Genomic DNA, 21,653 nt, shown 5'->3' with positions numbered 1-21,653 from the left:
AGCACAGCGACAGGCAGTGTCCGGTTACCATGGCTACAGGGAGAGGGCCTCCTAGCAGTGTAAAGCTCAGTGACAGGCGGTGTCTGGTTACCATGGCTACAGGGACAAGGCCCTTCCTAGCAGTGTAAAGCTCAGTGACAGGCGGTGTCTGGTTACCATGGCTACAGGGAGAAGGCCCTTCCTAGCGGTGTAAAGCACAGCGACAGGCAGTGTCCGGTTACCATGGCTACAGGGAGAAGGCCCTTCCTAGCGGTGTAAAGCACAGCGACAGGCGGTGTCCGGTTACCATGGCTACAGGGAGAAGGCCCTTCCTAGTGGTGTAAAGCACAGTGACAGGCGGTGTCCGGTTACCATGGCTACAGGGACAAGGCCCTTCCTAGCGGTGTCCATACTATGTGCCAGAGAAAGGAAATGTACGACGCTCGATATCCAAGCACCAATACCTGGCGGGCCGCCACCAACCCAGACCCGGTGCAGCTTCTCCATACGAAGGGTTTATAGCCAAACAGCTAAAAGGGCAGGACAAGAAGTGTGCGCTGGATAATGTTTTTTTTTCACAGGACCAGTTGAAAATAAAAACATTAATTTTCACAGCACACAGACACACACAGGACACACACAGGACACACACAGACACACACAGACACACACACACAGACACACACAGACACACACAGACACACACAGACACACACACACACACACACAGACACACACAGACACACACACACACACAGACACACACAGACACACACAGACACACACAGACACACAGACACACAGACACACAGACACACAGACACACACTCTGTCCTCCACGGATAGCAGAAATCTATTTATTGCTAAGAGAAAGGCCAATTATTCGGCAACGGTTAAAAGTGCGAACACTCAGGGATTATTAATAAAATAAATATATGAATGTATACTACAAAATGTGCCCGGCCATTATCTGGGTAGCGATGTATCCCCGTGCTAGGTGATTATCATTGGCAGTGCCCGGCCATTGATTAGTACAGCGCTATATTTTGGTTAACTGATTATTCCTGAACATTTAAAGGTCAGCTTTGCACCCATCACTGACACTCCTCTGTATCTCTCACCTTCTAATTTATCATTTTCCCAGTGACGTTTTACATTTATTTCAGAATGAAATGGTAAGTTGTATAACTTGCACGGTGTGTGCTCCCAAGAGAACTTATTCCGTGAGTGGACAGCCTTTTTTTTGCTCTGTGTGTTTCATGTAACACTAAGTTCTCTGTGCTGCACCCCCAGCTATAATCACTATATTATATTCATCACATTCATATAGGGTCTGATTTAGTAGGGACCTGTGAGTCGATCGTTTTCGTCTCTCTATTTTGCTAGGCACATATGTACAGTAAGTAACGGAAATATATATATATATCCATCATGTTGCTATTCCCTTTGAAAAAGTCGCCGAAGTGTGACGAAACGCGTCAGGGTACGTAATTGCGACATTCCGTCATCGCACAAGTGCACGCTTTACGGCCGAGGCGTGCATGGAGCTGCATTGAGGCTGTGCTCGATCGGACACTGCATTCCAAGCAGTGACACGGAGTACTTTCTGTGCAATCGGAAGATGAACTCATACTGGTGAAGCAAATAGGAACATCGATTTCATCTGTTGGTGTGTTCCAGGACGGTGTTATCCTGTTGGCAGTGATATTATCACATATTGCTTGAATTACTAATATTTTTGTGAGTGCTCTTAATCCCGCTCCCAATCCTTTTTTTAACATTAAATGTACTTTTTTACGTTATATGTGTGTGTGTGTGTGTGTGTGTCTATATATATATATATATATATATATATATATATATTATGCGTATTGTTTGTTTTCAAAGCTAAGAGCTGCAACGGTTATATTGAACACTATTATATGAGGAGGTAAAATGTCAGCAAAGGAAATTTACAAAATGACATTTACTGGTTGCATAAATATTCAACCCCTTAAGGTTGTACTTGGTAGAAGCCCCTTTTGCAGTGATTACTGCTATGAGTCTTCTTCGATCCGTCTCTACTAGCTTTGCACAGTAAGATTGTGACTTTTTTACCCATGTATCCAGTTCTGTTTGTTGGGGATCATACGATGGACGGCAATCTTCAAGTCTCGCCATAAATGGTCGATTGTGTTCAAGTCAGAACTTGAATTCTCTTCTTGTTCAACCACTCCAGTGTGGCTTTCTGCTTCGGGTCATTGTCCTGCTGAAAGGTGATTTTCCTCCCCAGTGTCAGAGTCTGGGCTGAACTCAAACAGGTTTTCCTCAGGATTCGCCTGTACTTTGCACCATCCATTCTCCCCTCTATCCTGACAAGCTTCCCAGTCCCTGCTGAAGAGAAGCGTCCCCATAACATGATGTTGCCACCACCATGTTGGACAGTTAGGATGGTGGTGACTGGGTGATGGGCAGTGTTAGGCTTGCGCCAGATGTAACGCTTGGAATTTAGATCAAAAAGTTACATTTGTCTCCTCTAACCACAAAACCTTTTTCCACATGTCTGAGGTATCATCTGTATGCTTTTTCGCAAACTCCATACACGTTATTTAAGATGAGTCTTTGAGTAATGGCTTCTTTCTTGCCTCCCGTCCATACAGGCCAGCTTTGTGTAGTGACCGGCTTATTGCTGTGTGAACACCGACTCCCATTTCAGACCCAGAACTTTCCACATCTCTCAAGGTCATTCTTGGCTTCATAGTGACATCGAAAACCAGTTTTGAGCTTGTTGGGCTGCTCAGTTTGGGATGGCAACCGGATTTGGGTTATATATGGGTGGTATAATGCATCTTCCACTTCTTAATCATGGACTTCACTGTGCCGAGAGGGATAATCAGCGCCTTAGACATTTTCTTGTATCTTCTCCTACTCTGTGTGTCCCTACCACTTTGTCCCAGACTTGTTCCGAAAGCTCCTTGGTCTCATGGTGGCTCTGTTGGGTCACTATGTGACTTGCAGCTTGAAAGTCTTTATACAGGCATACCCCGCATTAACGTACGCAATGGGACCGGAGCATGTATGTAAAGCGAAAATGTACCTAAAGTGAAGCACTACCTTTTCCCACTTATCGATGCATGTACTGTACTGCAATCGTCATATACGTGCATAACTCATGTAAATAACGCATGTGTAACAGGCTCTATAGTCTCCCCGCTTGCGCACAGCTTCGGTACAGGTAGGGAGCCGGTATTGCTGTTCAGGACGTGCTGACAGGCGCATGCATGAGCTGCCATTTGCCTATTGAGCGATATGTACTTACTCGCGAGTGTACTTAAAGTGAGTGTCCTTAAACCGGGGTATGCCTGTATACCTGATGGAAATAATCTACAAGCTAAACCACTTTGATTACACACGAGCTGAAACCATGTCACTCATTGTGTGACCTTTCAAACAATTCATTTGCACCGGAGCTGATTAAGGGCTGCAGTAGCAAAGGGGCTGAATACTTATGCAGAGTAATCTGTTTTTCTCTAAGTGTTACTTCCTTATATTCTATATGCATTTTCTAACTAGCACTTTGGGGTATTTTTTGTAGATTCTACATGTAAAGTATAATATGAAAGGGTTGTGGAGTACACTCAGGTGCCAATAACATGTGAAAAAGTTGCAGGGGTGAAAACTTCTACACACCGCTGTATCTTCTCAAACAGTTAAGGCCATATGTATATACAGCTGAACCCCGTTAAAACAAGGTGCTCGGGGTCCTCATAATGAGACCGCGTTATAACCGGGATTGCGAAATGGCCGCCTCTTTATAGAGTCAGATTCACCACACCAAACCTGTGGTGGTGTAGCAGCTAGAGAATTGCACTAGCATATGAAAGGTCGTGGGTCAGAGTCCTGCATGTGTATTATATAAAATGTAATCTTGGGTTCAATTCCCACATGGTAGGGGGGTGGGGTATGTATGTGTCCGTTAGCAATAAAGCAATGAATGTTATTAAAAAAAAAAACCTTGAAGATGTTTTTAAATCGGGAGCCACACTGAGACCGCATTATAAGCGGGTCCGCGTTGTAGCGGATCGAGCTATAACGGAGTTGAGCTGTAAGTCTTTTCAAACAGTAATGCACCGTGCGTACTTGTGACAATATATAAAAAAATATATAATATTAATGACCTGTCCAAGACCAGGACTCACCGCTTGCAGGAGGCAGATATTCTCCCGCAGGGACCCGATGCAGCCGCAGAACGTGATGAGAAACATCAAGATCCCAACCACAATCAGAAGCAGCGCAGGATCCACAGCAAGGCATGCCATGGCGGCCTCTGTAACAAGGAGACAGGCCTCAGTAACACATGGCAACATTTTATGTGGTGGTTCTCTTGTGACAGTGAGGATGATTGGTTGAAAAAAAAAAAAAAAAAACACACACACACACACACACACACACACACACACAGTGATGAGGTCACTGCCCTCTAAGGGCTAGAATGGGGCAGCTGTGGGACTTTACAGCTCTCATAGAGTTAATCATTCTGGAAAGGTCTGTTCAGCTGTGAGTTAATTAGCCTAGCCTGTATAGTCAGGAAGTGATACAGAGATTCCCCCCCCCCCCCCCCCCCATGCTGCCAGACACACACTGTTGAGAGCTATACAGAGAGGGTGAAAGACGCTGCTGCTATACTGATCTGAAGGCACACACAGACAGCCCTGTGAGAGACTGAAAGGGGACCTGCTGCAGTTACACTGGGTAAAGTGGGAAAGAGTTTAGTTCTCCCACGATTAGTTAGGGACTAAGCAGTATTAGGCCTCGGCCATGTTAACCGCTTGCTGGCGGAAGCGTGCTGAGGCGCGCTCCCGCTCAGCACTGAGCCCCTACAGCCGCAATTAGAGCGGCTTTAGTAGGGGCTCACCTGCGCTTCCGGAAGCGCAGGTCTTAGGGGAATTTAAAATTCCCCTGCTTGCTGGCGCGACAGGCCGGTCACGTGAGCGGTTCGCCCAATGGCCACCCCCGCCCCGCCCCCTGACGGCCCGCTGACAGCGCGTGCGGTAAGCAACTGCAAGGCCAGGGAAAGCACCCGCTTTCCCTGAGCCTCAGCGAGCAAGCAGGGAGCATGGACTCAGCCTTAGTCAGTACTCCTGGAAGTAGTTAGGTCTTTTGTTTCTGTTTTGTGTTATGAGTTAACCCTGTACCTGCTTAGAAAGTACAGTGTTTCCTGCCTTTGATCTGGACAAAAGATCCGACGCTGGGACTGAGACGTCACAATATATATACTGTATATACACACACATACAGCTATATTCTAGTTTGTTATCCATCTATCCCTGCTGACAGTGATACTATGAATCACTAAGTGACTTGTCCACAAACACATGATGTGGTAGTTCTCTTGTAATAATGTGGCAGTGAGGAAGTCTGGCTTCCATATATAGACACAGTCAGATACTAGAATATTCCGTTCTATCCATGCTTACTGCGATGGGGTACTAATCTCTATAGGACTAATGCCCTATGGAGCATTTTAATTTTTGTTCATTTGTGTTTCTGGCTGATTGGCCTTCTGATTTACCAATCTGAACCTTATTTACAATTACCTGAGTAAAGGTAACGTTTTATATTTCATTCCTCTATCCTATTCACCCCTGGAACGGCTGCTAGGAAGAAGGGGCCCTGTGCTCTCTTGTGGTTATGTTCCCAGGTTATCACAGCCTGATGAGCAGAATGCCCAGTGCTTTTTGTGCAGGTCTCCTCCACCACTGCTTCGAGGTCGGGAGGAATGCCCAGAGTACGGAGTTACAAAGAGAGACGTTACACAGCGGTATACCCACCAGCGTGTTTCACGATCCGGGCGTACACTCCAATACCCACCATCACCATGGCAATAACCTGTGAAAACAGCGCAGAAACCACGTTACAGGGAAGCAAGGGGGGGGGGGGGTTTAAGGGCAGGAAAAAACAAAATTTTTACAGTGAAAAGTAACAATACAGAAAATAATAATCTTTAACCAGGTTAATGATGCTGCATAGCGCTGGTAGTGTACCTTGTGCTGTACAAAATGAACCTTGTTCAGAAGACCTAACTATATAAATGGATTTAGGAACGGAGGCCGAGGTAGATAAAGAAATGTCACGGGGGGGGGGCTCTAAACAGCGGGGCGCAGACACGGGATGCCACGGTGTAACAGATACATCAGCGGCAGTGAGCACTGCAGAGAACATACAGACGCAGTGTGATATTACTCCCCCAGATAACCCATCCTGTAATAACTCAGAATATCACATTCAGGAGGCAGTGCGAGAAGGGTAGGAGGCAGTGCGAGGAGGGTAGGTTGGTAGGAGGCAGTGTGAGGTGGGTAGGTTGGTAGGAGGCCGTGCGAGGTGGGTAGGTTGGTAGGAGGCTGTGCGAGGTGGGTAGGTTGGTAGGAGGCAGTGCGAGGTGGGTAGGTTGGTAGGAGACAGAGCGAGGAGGGTAGGTTGGTAGGAGGCAGTGCGAGGTTTGTAGGAGGCAGTGCGAGGTGGGTAGGAGGCAGTGCGAGGTGGGTAGGAGTCAGTGCAAGGTGAGTAGGAGGCAGTGCAAGGTGGTAGGTTGGTAGGAGGCAGTATGAGGTGGGTATGTTGGTAGGAGGCAGTGCGAGAAGGGTAGGTTGGTAGGAGGCAGTGTGAGGTGGGTAGGTTGGTAGGAGGCCGTGCGAGGTGGGTAGGAGGCCGTGCAAGGTGGGTAGGTTGGTAGGAGGCTGTGCGAGGTGGGTAGGTTGGTAGGAGGCAGTGCGAGGAGGGTAGGTTGGTAGGAGGCCGTGCGAGGTGGGTAGGTTGGTAGGAGGCCGTGCGAGGTGGGTAGGTTGGTAGGAGGCCGTGCGAGGTGGGTAGGTTGGTAGGAGGCCGTGCGAGGTGGGTAGGTTGGTAGGAGGCCGTGCGAGGTGGGTAGGTTGGTAGGAGGCAGTGCAAGGAGGGTAGGTTGGTAGGAGGTAGTGCGAGGAGGGTAGGTTGGTAGGAGGCAGTGCGAGGTGGGTAGGTTGGTAGGAGGCAGTGCGAGGAGGGTAGGTTAGTAGGAGGCAGTGGGAGGAGGGTAGGTTGGTAGGAGGCAGTGCGAGGTGGGTAGGTTGGTAGGAGGCAGTGCGAGAAGGGTAGGTTGGTAGGAGGCAGTGTGAGAAGGGTAGGTTGGTAGGAGGCAGTGTGAGGTGGGTAGGTTGGTAGGAGGCAGTGCGAGGTGGGTAGGTTGGTAGGAGGCAGTGCGAGGTGGGTAGGTTGGTAGGAGGCAGTGCGAGGAGGGTAGGTTGGTAGGAGGCAGTGCGAGGAGGGTAGGTTGGTAGGAGGTAGTGCGAGGAGGGTAGGTTGGTAGGAGGCAGTGCGAGGAGGGTAGGTTGTCAGAAGGATGTGGTGTGCCTACAAATGAAAAAAATAATAATACATGTGTAACCGCCCTCCCTGCTGGGGTTACTATATGGGTCAATTAGATTGTAAGCTCCTCGGGGCAGGGACTACTTTTCCTAAATGTTACTTTTATGTCTGAAGCACTTATTCCCATTATGTGTTATTTATATTATTTGTTAATTATATGATTATCACGTGTGTAACGGCTGTGAAGTGCTATGTACATTAATGGTGCTATATAAATAAAGACATACATACACTGTACATGGGTTAAAAAAAAGAGGATATACAGTACTGTACATTGTCTGTCACTGACCAGGCGGGAGGGTAGGGGAGGGGGGAGGGGCGAGGGGCGAGGGATGTGGAAGGGACAGTCGGAGACAGAGAGAAGCTGAGAGCAGTGATTAAGGCCGCGTCCATAGTACAACGCGCTATCTTCCGCGCTTCTACCTCCTCCCGGCATTGCGCTTCAAATACAAACTTGTACTGCAGCCAGGGATTCTGGGTAAGGACATGCAAATGAGCTCTCACAGGTAATCACTTTTTTTTTTTTTTTTGTCCATTTTAACATTGACCCCTATATAAGCTTACAGTATGTGCGCCGTATCACACAGCTTTCCAGCACCACCTGGGTTACAGAAGTGCAGAACCAGTAACCTACGCACAGAAAGCTGTTTTGAAATAAAAAAAAAATCTTTAACAGTACCCCCCAAAAAAAAACATTTAGGGGACGGATTGCTACGTTATCGCACATCCTCCTCTGCCAAAGGACCGCCGTAAAGGCGCGCGTGTTCGGGGAACACGCGAAAGTCTGTGGTTAGAGTTTATTTCTTATTTTATTTCTTTAACGTGGGTTTGAAAGCGGGCGATGACATCACGGCTTCCTATTGGCCCGCAGGACTCGGGAGCTTTGAAGAGCGCACGTCACGCGATCCCTGCTAGCCGAGCGCCGCCCCCTCTCCCCCCCCCTATGGAGGTAAGTATCGCCGGAAGCAGGGGCTCCCCAGAGCTGAAATGAATAGGGTTCTGCGCAGGTGATCCCCTCTGGGGCTGGACCCCGTTAATACCAGGTCCGGGGACCCCCTGCTTCCCGAGATACTCACTCGGACGGTGCGGCGGGCACTTAAACCCCTACAGGGGAAACAAGATGGAGGAGGTTTAAATCTCCCCGGCCCAGAGTTTTAATGAGAAATGAAGATATGTAAAGTTAACAAAACAAACACATAATTTGACTCAATTAGCATCTCCATTTCCAGTGTGCTGCAGACCCCTCTGTGAATTAACCCTTTAGCGGTGAAAAGCCCCCCTACAGTCCGTCATTACTACCATCTGTGCCGCCATCTTTATTATTGAAAACATGTTTAATAACTTTGTAAAATGTACAAATAAAAACCCCCATCAGCTCCGAAATATGCCCAGAATATAGTATGCCGGCAGCTTTAATGAAGGATATAGGAACCCCCGTTGGGTAATCTTAAAAAAAAAAAAAGCAGTGGTACTCTAGCATTGCTCTGCAGTTCCTGATGCTACGTATGCCGCGTGATACAGTGTAATTTCGCCGTCAACACGAACGGGCCGTACTTATTCCCGGGATGTGTGGTGGGTACATGGAAAAGCCGCCCAGCCGAGGAGGTGGTTATTGCTGCAGCACGACATACACAACGCACTAGCGGGGACAGCGGCCATTGTTTTGAATCACACGAGAAGGGGGCGGGGCTGGCACGCCCTTTCAGCTGCGGGAGCGCGCCACACGGGTTCCAATAATAGTGGCTACATTGGAACGTTAAGGTAGGGGGCTCAAGTCCGGTCCTCAAGACCCCTCCAATAGGTCAGGTTTTCAAGATAGCCCTGCTTCAGCACAGGTGACTCAATTGATCCCTGCTTCAGCCCCGGTGGCTCAATCAGTCCCATGCTTCAGCACAGATGGCTCAACCTTCGACTGAGCCACCTGTGCTGAAGCAGAGATAGCCTTAAAACCTGACATGTCTGGGAGGGTCTTGACTGGAGTTGAGACTCCTGCATTACAGGAACCCAAGGCTGCAAAGGGGGTCCGAAATATGAATGAAAGGCACCGATCTGAGAGGGTCCGAGATAGCCCAAACACAAAGGAGAGCTGGCAGAGGAAGGGAGCCCTTCTCTGGCGTCAACTTCTAGGCTTCCTCAAAATGAGAGAAAGAGAACAGAAAGGGTTAAACAAAGTGTCGGAGGAGGTGCGAGGGAGAGGTGACACTTGGCATCGAGATCGCACTTACGCCTTACAGCAGGCGAGAGAACTGGGGGTGGTGTTAAAGCAGCAATACTACCCACAAGCAGAGTGTGACTGTAACGAAATTGTGGGTAATCAGCGCATTAATAACGGCAGGATGCTCGGCTGGTTACCCCTATTTCGTATTGGGGATGAAGGGGTTAATTTTATGTGCGCCGTACATGTATTATTTTTCCCTCTGTCCCTTGTTGTCCCCATTTTGCAGGATAGTATATGCCTGCCATAGTGTATACCATGGTACACTGACATTACTGGCTTTGGACACAAGATGCTGCTGCGAGCGCTAAGCCACAAGCTGATTGGATAAGCGTGGCGCGGTCTCTTTGTTCCATTGCAAGGTATAGGTATCCATTACTGAGGCTGGAAGCCGTAACCGCAGAGTCAATTGAATGAAAGGGCTGCGGTTTCCCGTCTCAAGTGGTTCTCGGATACAATGTATCTCCGTCCCGGTTAATGGCGTAACTTGAAAGGCAACCGGCAATTGGCGTGGGAACTCGGTCAATTGATGTGAGAACTCTGTAACCGCAAGTAAATTGACGTGAGAAGCGCATAGCCCAGCATTACCAGTTCAAGAAGAAGCCATAACTCGGGAAGGAAAAGGGCCAGCAACCTGAAATTTGGTGTGCAGCCCCACTGTAACACCCTAAGCACCCACATAATAAAAATATAATTGTAAGACAAGTGAAACATGTATTTTTAATAAAGTGTATTTTTGCTGCAGTTTTAAATGTACAGGCAGGATGAGGTTTTTTCTACTGTCATTGAAATGCACCCAGGGACCAAATGTTTTAACACCTATGAGCTGGGTCACTTTCCTATGCAGACTTCATAGACCCCACGCTGAGGCAGTGCCTGCGAGTCTAGGGAAGTGTTGCATATGAAAGCCCCAGAGTCAGGATGTGTGAATTAGCCAGGATGGTCGCTGAATAGAAGATCCTGTTAGCCATCTGGGCTAGCTCACATCCCGAGTTCCCCTCCCAGCCTGAGAGACGCCAGGTAGGAAGGGAAGTACACATATGCTAAGCAGTCAAGGTAGCAATGTCGCACAGGCACTGTATTAGCCAGAAATCCCTCTAGTGCCCACTCAGCAAACTGTGGGGAAGTTGGAGATAGGTTCTCAAACCCTATACACATGCTCCCCGAGCTATCCCCCGTGTCTTTCGTCTTTGTTCTACAATGTGAACGAATTTCCACCTCGCTTCTACAAGCGGATGAGAGCAGCACCAACTAATTCAGAACGCAACGAGTTATTTTCATCGGAACCAAGGACAGAACTCTGCTTCAGGATTTCGTTAGTGCTGGGGGTTATCTAACGAACCCCAACGGACCAGAACGAACTTTGCAATATTCACGGACTTATTGGGTTGGCAACGTGCGCCCCTTGCAACAGTACTGCATGTTAGAACGACAATGTTCCGGTGCTTTGTTTTACTTCTGGACATTCTATCCCGTTCTCTCCCTCAGTAAGTGTTTTTGTCAAGTATATTCTAAGGTTGTCATGTGTCTGTCTAGTAAGGAAATAAATCTCAGTTTATTTTGCTCAACTTGTGTGCTCAATCTTCTACCCCAAAATATAAAATTTTTCTAGAGGTCAGTCCCCCCGTGACAGTGACCTCAGACAAGGACACAAAGTGACCCCATAAAACCGAGCGGATGTATCCGGATGCCGAAGGATGGGGGCGGGGACGAAAGCCCTTTTGAGGAACTCGAAGGCTTTGATGGCTTCGGAAGACCATGCTGTAGGATCAGCACCATTTTTTGGTCAAAGCCGTAATGAGTAAAGCGATAGTGGAGAAATTACGGATGAATTTTCGATAGTAGTTAGAGAAACCCGGGAAACGCTGCACGGCTTTTAGGGAATTCGGCAGCGGCCAATCCAGAACAGACTTCCATTTCTCAGGATCCATGGTGAAACCCTTATCGGAGATTATATAGCCAAGGAAGGCTGTGGAAGATTGGTGGAAGAGACATTTCTCCATCCTCGCGTAGAGGCAGTTAGCACGCAGACGAGAGAGGACCACCCTGGTGTGATGAATGTGTTCTTCCAGGTTCTTGGAGAAAATGAGGATATCGTCTAAATATACAATGACGAAAATTCCCAGAATGTCCCGGAAGATATCATTCCTAAATTCTTGGAAAACGGCAGGGGCATTGCAGAGGCCGAACGGCATCACTAGATATTCCTAATGACCCGAACGCGTATTAAATGCAGTTCTCCATTCATCACCGTCTCGTATTCGGATGAGATTGTAGGCTCCTCTCAGGTCGAGTTTGGAAAATATAGAGGCTCCCTGGAGCCGATCAAAGAGTTCCGAAATTAGAGGAAGAGGGTACCGATTTTTGATTGTTATCTTGTTAAGCCCTCGAAAGTCGATACACGGTCTTAAAGAGCCATCCTTCTTTTTCACGAAGAAGAAACCGGCCCCGGCGGGAAGGTGGAATTCCGAAAAAACCCTTTAAGATTCTCCTGGATGTAGGTCGCCATAGCGTCAGTCTCGGGCACAGATAAGGGATACGACTTAGACTTGGGGAGTGTGGTTCCAGGAATTAATTCGATGGGACAGTCGTACGAACGATGAGGTGGAAGAACTTCAGCCTGAATCTTGTTAAAGACATCCGAAAAGTCGTGGTATACCTCTGGCAGGGAAGAGAGAGGAGTAGAGGCGTTGAGACCAGCGAGCACGGAAACGGGAGGTGTGACCGTCTTCTCCAAGGTGGGAGCCCACTGGATCGGTAGTTCCTTGCTCCAATCAACACGCGGGTTGTGAAGCTGGAGCCACGGCAGTCCCAAAATGACCTGGACAGTAGGGGAGTGGAAGACATTGAAGATGATGATTTCAGTATGACCATCCGCGGTGGTCATGGTGAGGGGAATAGATTCCCGAATAATGAAGGCTGGTTGGAGCGGTCGGCCGTCGATGGCCTCCAGGCCGATGGGCGACTTCTTCTTGACTAACGGGAATTGAGTATTGCAAGCATAATTGTGATCCAAAAAGTTGCCACCAGACCCCGAGTCGATGATGGCTTCAACCTCTACCTTGACATTAGGACCCACAAGAGTTATGGGGAGAAGGATTCTCTTCGGTAGCTCTTTGGGGGAAGAGGGGCAAGGAGAAATGGTACCCAGTAGAAGCCCCTCTACCTTTACTGGGCGTTCTCGTTTCTCAGTTTCAGGCGACAGTGACGTAGTTGGTGTTCCGGGGCGCCGCAGTAGTACCAGAGACCCTCATCTCGGCGGCGTGTTCTCTCAGCGGCCCAAAGCTGTTGGCTACCGATTTGCATCGGTTCGGAGGCGTCCAACGCAGGAAGAGCCAAGGGAGGAGACCTAGGAGAAACAGGCAAGGGAGACAGTAAACGAGGGCGCTGGCGCTCGTGGTGTCGCTCTTGAATGCGCTGGTCCATCCGGATGCTGAGGGCAATGAGATCCTCTAGAGATGAGGGACGAACATGAGCTGCGAGGTCATCCTTGAGGGATTCGGACAAACCCTGCCAGTATGCCACGGCGAGAGCCTCATCGTTCCACTGGGTTTCTGCAGCGATGGTGCGGAACTCCACCGCGTATCTTGCAGCCGGCCTGCGACCCTGGGAGAGATGGAACAAGGAAGAAGCGGCAGTCTCCCTACGTGCTGGTGTGTCAAAGACCAGCTGAAATTCTCGCCCGGAACTTGGGGTAATCTTGGGTTAGGTCTGATCGGTGTTCCCAGAGGGGCGAAGCCCAAGCGAGCGCGTCGCCAGTGAGCAGAGCATAGACGTAGGCCACCTTAGAACGACCCGAGGGAAACCGAGATGGGGACATCTCCAACTGGACGTCACACTGGTTCAAGAATCCCCGGCAAGAAAGGGGGCCACCGGCATACCGGTTAGGAGGTGGAATACGCGGTTCCAAATTACCCATGGGTAGTGGGGCAGGAGGGGACGGTGCAGCTGGAGATTCCCGCAGGGAGAGTGTAGAAAGTTTTTGCGCCACAGCGGTAACTTGGTCGCTTAAAAATTGCCAGTGATCCATAGTGACACCTTGGCCCACCTCGGCGGGGTCTGCGTTTGTTTGGCTCAGCATAATGTAACGCCTGTATGCCCGCAGACCTGGCCAGTTCCCAGTACTGAGGTGGGTAAGGGTATAACGCACCCACAGCAGTGAGGGCGTGCCCGGAGTGTGATAAGTTGCGTTGCCGGGCCTGGTAAGAATAGGATTAACGATATACCGTGGGGCCAGAGGTGACGGGGACCCGCTGAGAGGCGCGTGTCCCCTGATCCGTTACACAAACCTAGTCCAGTTAACATATCACAATGGTGGATTGTCAATGTAAAAAGTGTGGCACCGTTTTAATCTTTAAACATTATACAAAAAAAGTAAGGTAGAAGGAATACCTTTAATTACCAACTCATAAGAGTGCAAGCTTCCAGGACCACAAAAGATATAAAAACCAGCCCCAGTAATGGACCCTTGTGGTCTGGAAACCACGAGTTGGCTATTAAACATACGTTTCTTTGTGTACTCTGCAAGCTAAGAAGGTACCATCTCCTATTTGAGACGCTCTATATATTGTACAGAGGGTTTTCATTTAAATGTTGGTGGTATAAACATGCTATGCTGCTATATAACGTTCTAAGTATGATACATGCTATATTTATAAAAGATATTTGCTTGCCAGTATACTCTGTGCAGTACAGGTGCCTGGGAGCGCACAGGTCAGGTGACAGCTGGAACCCTCCTCCTCTCTGACACATGGCTGGGAATAGTTCAGTTACTGCTCTCTGAGGAGATGCGGTGTCCGCCATCTTTATAAACCCAGCACTGACACGGGTTATTATAGAATATAATATTTTGCTGCATCCTGTCCTTTCCAACATGGTTTTGATCTTTGAAGTCAGATGCGCCGTTCAGCAGGAATAAAGCGTTTCCCCAGAAACTCGTCTGAAGGTTACCATGGTTACCGGAGATACGAGAGAAAAGCAAGCGTTTCTAACATATAAAATGCAGGACATGCTCAGCAGGAAGATGCTAACATTATATTAGTTACACTTATATAGGCTTCAAGGTGAGATTGCTGTATTAACTACAAGCAGAACTCCAGTGATGTGTAAATGTAAGGTGCCATCAGCACCCGCCCACCCCCCACACGCATGCGCACTGTATTGTGGGGATATATTCCCTGTACATATGTAGCAGGGTTCCCCTTGGGCCGCCCTCGTTACCTCCGCTGGTTGCAGTGGTTGGCGCGGGTGCCGCCGGAGTCAGCGGCAGACCCGCCAGCTAACTGAAAAGGTGGGGGCCAGTTGCAGGGAGCGCTCTGGTGCTCCGGAGGCCACCATCTTGTTTGTGTGCGCATGCGCAGTGTAGTCGCGCATGCGCATAAGGGTAGACAGTCTGGCGGCCATGTTGGGGTTGGCGCGGGAGTCGAGCATGAGCAGGAGATAGCGCGCAAAGCGGCAGCCTATAGGAAGAGCCTCCGAGCTGGGACTACATATCCCATGAGCCTCGGAGGCGATCACATGGGTGGAAGTGGCCAATAGGGTTGCCCGAATTCCCTGCTGACAGGATATAGATATTGCCCACACAGATCACGCTAGTCAGTCGGAGCTGGGCCAGAGTAAGGGTAGGGTGTGCATGTGCAGGGAGCTAGAAGCCCCTGCACTAGGCCAGAGATCCCCCTTAGGCCCCAGCTAGGCCCCGACTCCCCTCAGCTTGTGGTTGCTGCAGGGACCGACCCATAGGATAGGGACACGGCCCTGTAGAACCAGCAGAAGTGAGGGTCAAAGCCAGAAAGTGCTTACATCCTGGCCCTTGGTGGTCAGACTGGATCACCCAGCATCAGAAGCAAGAGACATTCTAAAGGTGGATCGCTCCACGCGGGAGCCACCCACCGTAGAGGCGGAGGCGTCGTGGATCACCCTTCTGGATCCGTGGATCTCCAGGTACAGCCCCTGCGCGCCCGGGTGTGGACACACCTGGCAGGTACCTCACCACAACACGTGCACCAACCAACAACTCAAATTAGTGGGCAGCGCTGTCTCACACTTTGGTGGGTGTGGGACTCTCTGGGACACGGTGTTGGGGAATATGGAACCTACCAGAGACTCTCACATCCACCACCAGTCTATGTTCTTTCAAATCTAAGGCTGTCTCACATTTTAACCTGGTCTGTAACTGTTTCATACGCTCATAATATATATTATCTTTAACTGTGCACGCAATGTCTTGTATATAATGTATACCCTGTTCATTTATGTAACTGTACTTGTAACCATGTATTTTTTGTTTTACTCTGTGCCCAGGACATACGTGAAAACGAGAGGTAACTCTCAATGTATTACTTCCTGGTAACACATTTTATAAATAAATAAATAAATGGTGTGGGGTTATGGCCCTGCGAGGCCTAGTGTTACAGGGTGACACTACTGTTATGATTGTGATACATATAGTAAACGGTTTTTACCTACAACCTTGTGTATTGGTCACTGTATGTGGGTCCTGTGTCAGGGGTTATTCTACACTCTAGAATCCTGCACAGGTGGAGGTGCTACGAGCACCGTTCCAGGATACACCCCAGGTTCCCCATCAGCGGAGGCTCAGGCCTCCTGTGAGCCTAACAGGTATTGCACCAGACACTGTAACACATGTAGATTCCCACACATGGTTCCTATCTGCGATTGGAGGGGGGGGGGGGGGGAGGAGGGGAGAGAAACTGTTACACATATGTGGCTGCCTAAACCACTGGACGTATACACCATTTGAGTGAACAATTGATAGTTTATGGCAAACTACAGAGTCCAACATTGTATTTAAAAGTTACGTTACTATTGATGTGAAAAGAAAAAGGTGCTAACCATATTAAAATCGACGTAAAAATAAAATAAAAAGTGTATACATATCACAAGTGTTGGATATAAATGTGATCAAATTCTGAATAGGTGTTTACACAGTTAAAAGGAAGGAAATCCTGAAAATGCAGCCCAAGAAATAAAAAGGTTTTTCTAAGTCCTGTTTGATGAGAAGAGAGAGAAAGAGACAGACAAAGAGACAGATCTTGTGGCACTAATTAACAGGGGAAAACACACAGAAGGAAGGGCAGGGGACACTGAGAATGGAAGGGTTAATACTTTAGGTGGGAAAATCGATGTATACGTGCAGAAAAAAGCCTCCTGTAATTAATATTTGAACAGTATTGCAAAAAGCATATACAATTTATTAAGTTTAAAAATAAAAAAAATGTAACATTCGAACTTAAAGTCTCTGTTATGTATGCAAGACAAGCTGACATTTTTGTTAAAAGTCTAACTAATTCTCCATTTCTGTAGAGAAGAATTATTGGGGTGCAGTATTGCAATATTTTCAGAGATCCACTTTTGGTTGGAAACGTCCTCTTGAATGTCCGCCTTGATTCATAAAAAAAAGTGCAGACGAAGTGTTTAAAATAATGCCACATGTAGGCATTGTGTCAGCTTAGACAGATTTCTACCTGGCCAAGGTATTTCAATATTTCGAGTGTCCCTCTTTTTCCCACTCACATCTTTTTAATGTGGAACTAGTTAGACTGGTTGTATGTTAATGTTGTGTGGTCAGCACCTGCTGGATAAGGTAGCTCTCCATGCCTTCCACCGAACTTTCCCACAGCACATGTGGTTGGCTCTCTCAGCCCCTCTCCCAAAGAGTTGTTTGAAAAGCCTGTTGGTGCAGCCGCCGCAAAATGTTAGTCAGCTGGTAGGGGGGGGGCTGTTCCCAGCGAGACCCGCCCACTGCCCGCACTCAGCTGTTCCCAGCGAGACCCGCCCAAAGCCTGCACTCAGCTGTTCTCCCAGCGAGACCCGCCCAATACTCAGCTGTTCTCCCAGCGAGACTCGCCCACAGCCCGCACTCAGCTGTTCAGTAGCGGTTCTCAGCTGTTAGCTCATGAGGCGGAGTATTTCAGAGTCTTGCAATTCTCTTGCTCTCTCTCTGCTCTGAGAGAAACGATTGGTATGGTGACCTCCGGTTCAATCCCAACGCATTTCACCAATTGTGGCTTCCTCAGGGGTAACGTGACGCCTCGGCGCCAAAAGCCACCCCGTTGCCATGCTGACTGAACCTTGCAGGGGAAGATGATGCTGGGAGAGAGATGTCGGCGGTAAGAGAAGTAAATATATAAAATAAATACATTTAAAAAAAATAAATGTATTATAAAAAGTCTCTGGGTTAGCCTTCAATAGAAGGTAGCACCCCGGTCCCTTGTCTCCCCACTGCTGGATGAAGGTCTCCCCAATGATCTCCCGGGTACAGTACTGCGGTTGCAGCCTCTCCTCGTCATTGCAACACATTTTCTGATGTCATCCTCCCGTCTTACTTTTGGTTGTCGTGTTGGGCTTTTAATTTCACTTGGAATCCACACGAGTACCATCTGTGTCCAGTGATGGTCATTCCTGCTCGCGAAATGTCCGAACCACCGCCATTTTCATTTCATCACCCCTTCCCCTTGTATTGATTTCACCGACTTCTTTGCTTTTAAACCTACTCACTCTTTTTTCTGTATCTTCAGGTAATGACCATTTTTTCATCCTCATTCCACACACTTTAAAAAAAAAATGTAAACTGCAGTTCAAGCAATATCCTACATGTTTTTGTTTTTTTTAATAAATCAGTTTTGTACTATGAGAAAATACTTGTAGCATTAAAAAAAAATATATATTATTTAATGTATTTGTGACGGTGACAGGGAACCCAGGCCACTAATAAAGGTATTATGCCCGACTGGGTGCCCCTGAGCAAGGTTGGGGAATTGTGAATTGTCAGCTCTGCAACCCAATCATGGCAGAAACACTGTTTTTGTGAATAAAACTGTATGTGTGTGTCTTACTATTCCAGGAGTGTTAACCAGCGGACGAATCCTTGCTTCAGCACAGACCAGAATAGTAAGACCGGGCAGGGAATTAAATTACATTCAAAGGTCCACGGTATATGCCCAAAACCCAGTGTGGGGTTCAGTACATCTCTCACCAGGTATAAGGTGGCGAGAGTCATATGTTTTTAAGTTACATTAATGTTCAGTAGGGGTAAAAATCCATTTGCATGAGAGACAGAGTGGCTACTCCGCCCTCTAAGCTTCAAATGCAATCCAGGATATGGAGGTGTTAAACCATTTGTTAGCTTGCTTGGTAGGGGAAGAGAACTTCAATAAGCCATCCTGGCAAAATGTCACCCTGCCCAGACTGAGCGGCACCAGGTAAGAGGAGCAGGGTCTCATATGCTAAGCGGCAAAGAGGCAAAGTTCGCACGTGCCCAGTGTAGAATGAGAAGCTCCCTCTGCCAGGTTTGCAAAGTATTGGCAACTCCGGGATAGGGGTATGGAAATATTCCCACGCAGAGATAGGCTGCACTAGTTAAGTATAGGAATGTTAACTCTATAAGAACGCGTGCAGCCATCACGCTGTAACAGATTCACCTAAGATTCATCATGCTGTAAGAGATTTGTAACATCGTAACAAAGATTCAGCTAAGCTTCAAGAGTTCGTAAGAACTAAGGTTCCAAGATCCAATACTACGGGAACAGGACAAAAGAAGCAGCGCCAGCGGAGTAAAACAACAGTGGCAAATTGCGCTGCTGACCGAGGACTGTTTCAGGCTCTTTTCGCAAGCAACTCCCGCTCCGTGGAAATTGCTCCTAGAGACTTTGTTTTGCAACATTTTGTTTTGGAAACAAGATATTTCGTTTGACCTCATTCCAGTAAGTGTATTTTCGTTGTAATTGTAAACCAAGCTGTGCATGTTCATTCTGTAAATCAATCACAATTTATTTTATCTCTTGCTTTGCTCAATCAAAGGATCCGGGTATTTTGGTGTTAAAAGTTCTGGTCTCCCGTGACAGTATTCTAATGCAACAAGAATATTTGTTTCTATAGCAACCATTTACAAAGTCACATCCCCTTCCTCTTCTGAGACAGGCATTGGCACACCCAGTTTTGAGCCCCGCCCTCTCTCTAGCAGTGCACCAATGGTATCATGTGGTCCTCTTCTGCTGCACTGACAGCCATTTAGTGAACCCCCGAGCCGAATCTTCGCCGATCGATCACAGGAGAACGGATTGATTAGTTAGGTTGCCAATCACCTGTCAGTGTGCAGATTGTATTGATGCACATATTGCAGCTTGAGCTGCTGCTTTAAGAAACATGTACAAAAGAAAATGGCGCACTAAAATGCATCAATACAGTTCAATGAGTTCCTCCAAATATGTTAGTTTCTATATCCCAGTTTAATGCAGCCATACAGCAAAGGTTTTATGCTAAATAAAGAAATAAATGTTTTCATCTACAGCAAAGTTTGTTCCCTAAAATATGAAGTACTGTAGTTGTTGAAAGGGTTGCTAGCTTTGTTCTTCATGAACCCATTGGTTATACAAAACTCACTGACAGGGAATGGAATGAGTGCACTTGTTAGTGTGCAATGCAGAGTAAGACCACTTAGTAAATACCCTTTGAAAGGGCCAACAACTGTTCCCAATGCACCTCGCTCATATAAAACACAAACAGAAAGCATGACACATCAAGTACAAGGCTTGAGACTGTTTGTACCGATTACCGGAACAAACATTAAAATCACCCAGATGTGAGACGGAGATTAACCAGACTTTTTTTTTTTTTGACAAAGAACAATAAAAGGGAAGGAAAGAACAGGATGAGAAACTTTACGAAGAGAAGGTGCACACCCAACAGAGGCCAGAACACAAAAATATAACTGGCTTCCACAAAGAAATACTAATAGCGAAGGTTTGGCCGCTTCAAAGCACTCAACGGAAAAACATTTGCACTAAAAATAATCATTCTTTTTGACACCATTAGAAGGACTTAGTGTGTAAGAAAACCCATCAGCATTATTATAATTTCTTGTAATGTTTCTCCCTACCGCTTTGTTCATTTTAATTTCAAAGCCTTCTCCCCCCCCCCCTGCACACGCCCTAAACACTGGTCCTACATGTTCTTAATTTCTCAATATCCCTTTCATCCATGTATCGCACCCCCCCTCTCGGTCTGTTTATGTACCATCCCCTCTGCCAGGAATTCTCAGCATCTTGTGTCTAAAATTGTCATCTTGGTTTTTTTTTTACCATCGGTGTTTAAAGGAGCATTCCATGCAATTTCGTGTGTGTGTGTGTTTAAATAAATCCGTCCTGTAGTATTAAATATTACTTACTGCATTTTCTTTTTAATGCAACTCTTAATGCCATTTTTAATGCGTTATAACATACTGAGCATCCTGTGATGTTTATAGCAGGCTTTAGCCCACGTTTCCAGCAGTGCAAGAGCTTTGCAACACTTTCCTGTTTGTTATCATTTGTTGCCATTATTCCCAAAAGCTTGAGCTGCAAACTAGAACAATAGATAATGTAATATAAGGCCTGGGACATGGTGCAGGGAGGAGCGCTGGGCAGCGCCGACACTCATGCTCTCCTGCTCAAGCAGGAGATTATTCGTGTACCTGCATGAGCGTCAGCGAGCGCGCTTGTGTGCCGGGTGGGAGCCGGGCCTGGAGGCGGGGCTAGGGCGCCACGTCACCGACGTCACGGACTGCCATTGGCTTCTGGCAGTCACGTGACCGGCCCTGCGCTTCCCTCAGCGGCAAAATTTAAACTCGCCTGTCTCCTGCATTTCCACACGCCTCCGCACGCCTGCGGAAGGGCTGTCTAAAGCCGCGCTGATAGGGATAATGTTTCCCCTCAGCGCGCCACAGCACGGTTTTTTTGACCATGTCCGAGGCCTAAGAATACATTGTAGCTCCTGAGTTACACTGACTGAAGTGTTGCTTTGAAACTGAAAGGCAGCCATTTAGTGAACCCTGGGAAGCAGAATTTTGCTGATCGATCACAGGAGAACTAATAGATTGTCGGATTAGGTCATTAGTTTTCAATAAAAAAAGATAATCAAAGGCTGTATATATGAAAGAAACAATTTTTTGAAGCGGCTTGGAGTGCCTGGAACGCGTGAATAATCTGTAAATCAGTATCGCCGACCTGAGGGAGAGAGAGTAGAACTCGAAAGCTTGTCTTATAACATCTATTGTTAGTCTTAGTTAAAAAATGTACCACCC

General features: G+C 47.5%; 1 protein-coding gene across 2 annotated transcripts in view; it reads right to left on the bottom strand.

Moving 5' to 3' along the window:
- The window catches only part of TSPAN33 (tetraspanin 33), a 110,254-nt gene that overhangs the window by 44,772 nt on the left and 43,829 nt on the right, over positions 1-21,653 (bottom strand). For both annotated transcript variants that reach the window (XM_075599310.1, XM_075599311.1), the window contains exons 2-3: positions 5,790-5,847; positions 4,158-4,285 (exon numbers count right to left, since the gene is read on the bottom strand). In XM_075599310.1, coding sequence (XP_075455425.1) covers positions 4,158-4,285; positions 5,790-5,847 — 186 coding nt within the window. The remainder of the gene's footprint in view (positions 1-4,157; positions 4,286-5,789; positions 5,848-21,653) is intronic.

The sequence above is a fragment of the Ascaphus truei genome, chromosome 5 (genome assembly GCF_040206685.1).
Source record: "Ascaphus truei isolate aAscTru1 chromosome 5, aAscTru1.hap1, whole genome shotgun sequence".
In the NCBI taxonomy this organism is placed as follows: Eukaryota; Metazoa; Chordata; class Amphibia; order Anura; family Ascaphidae; genus Ascaphus; species Ascaphus truei.
Note: the sequence above shows the minus strand (reverse complement) of the source record. Positions and strands in the feature narration are given on the sequence as shown.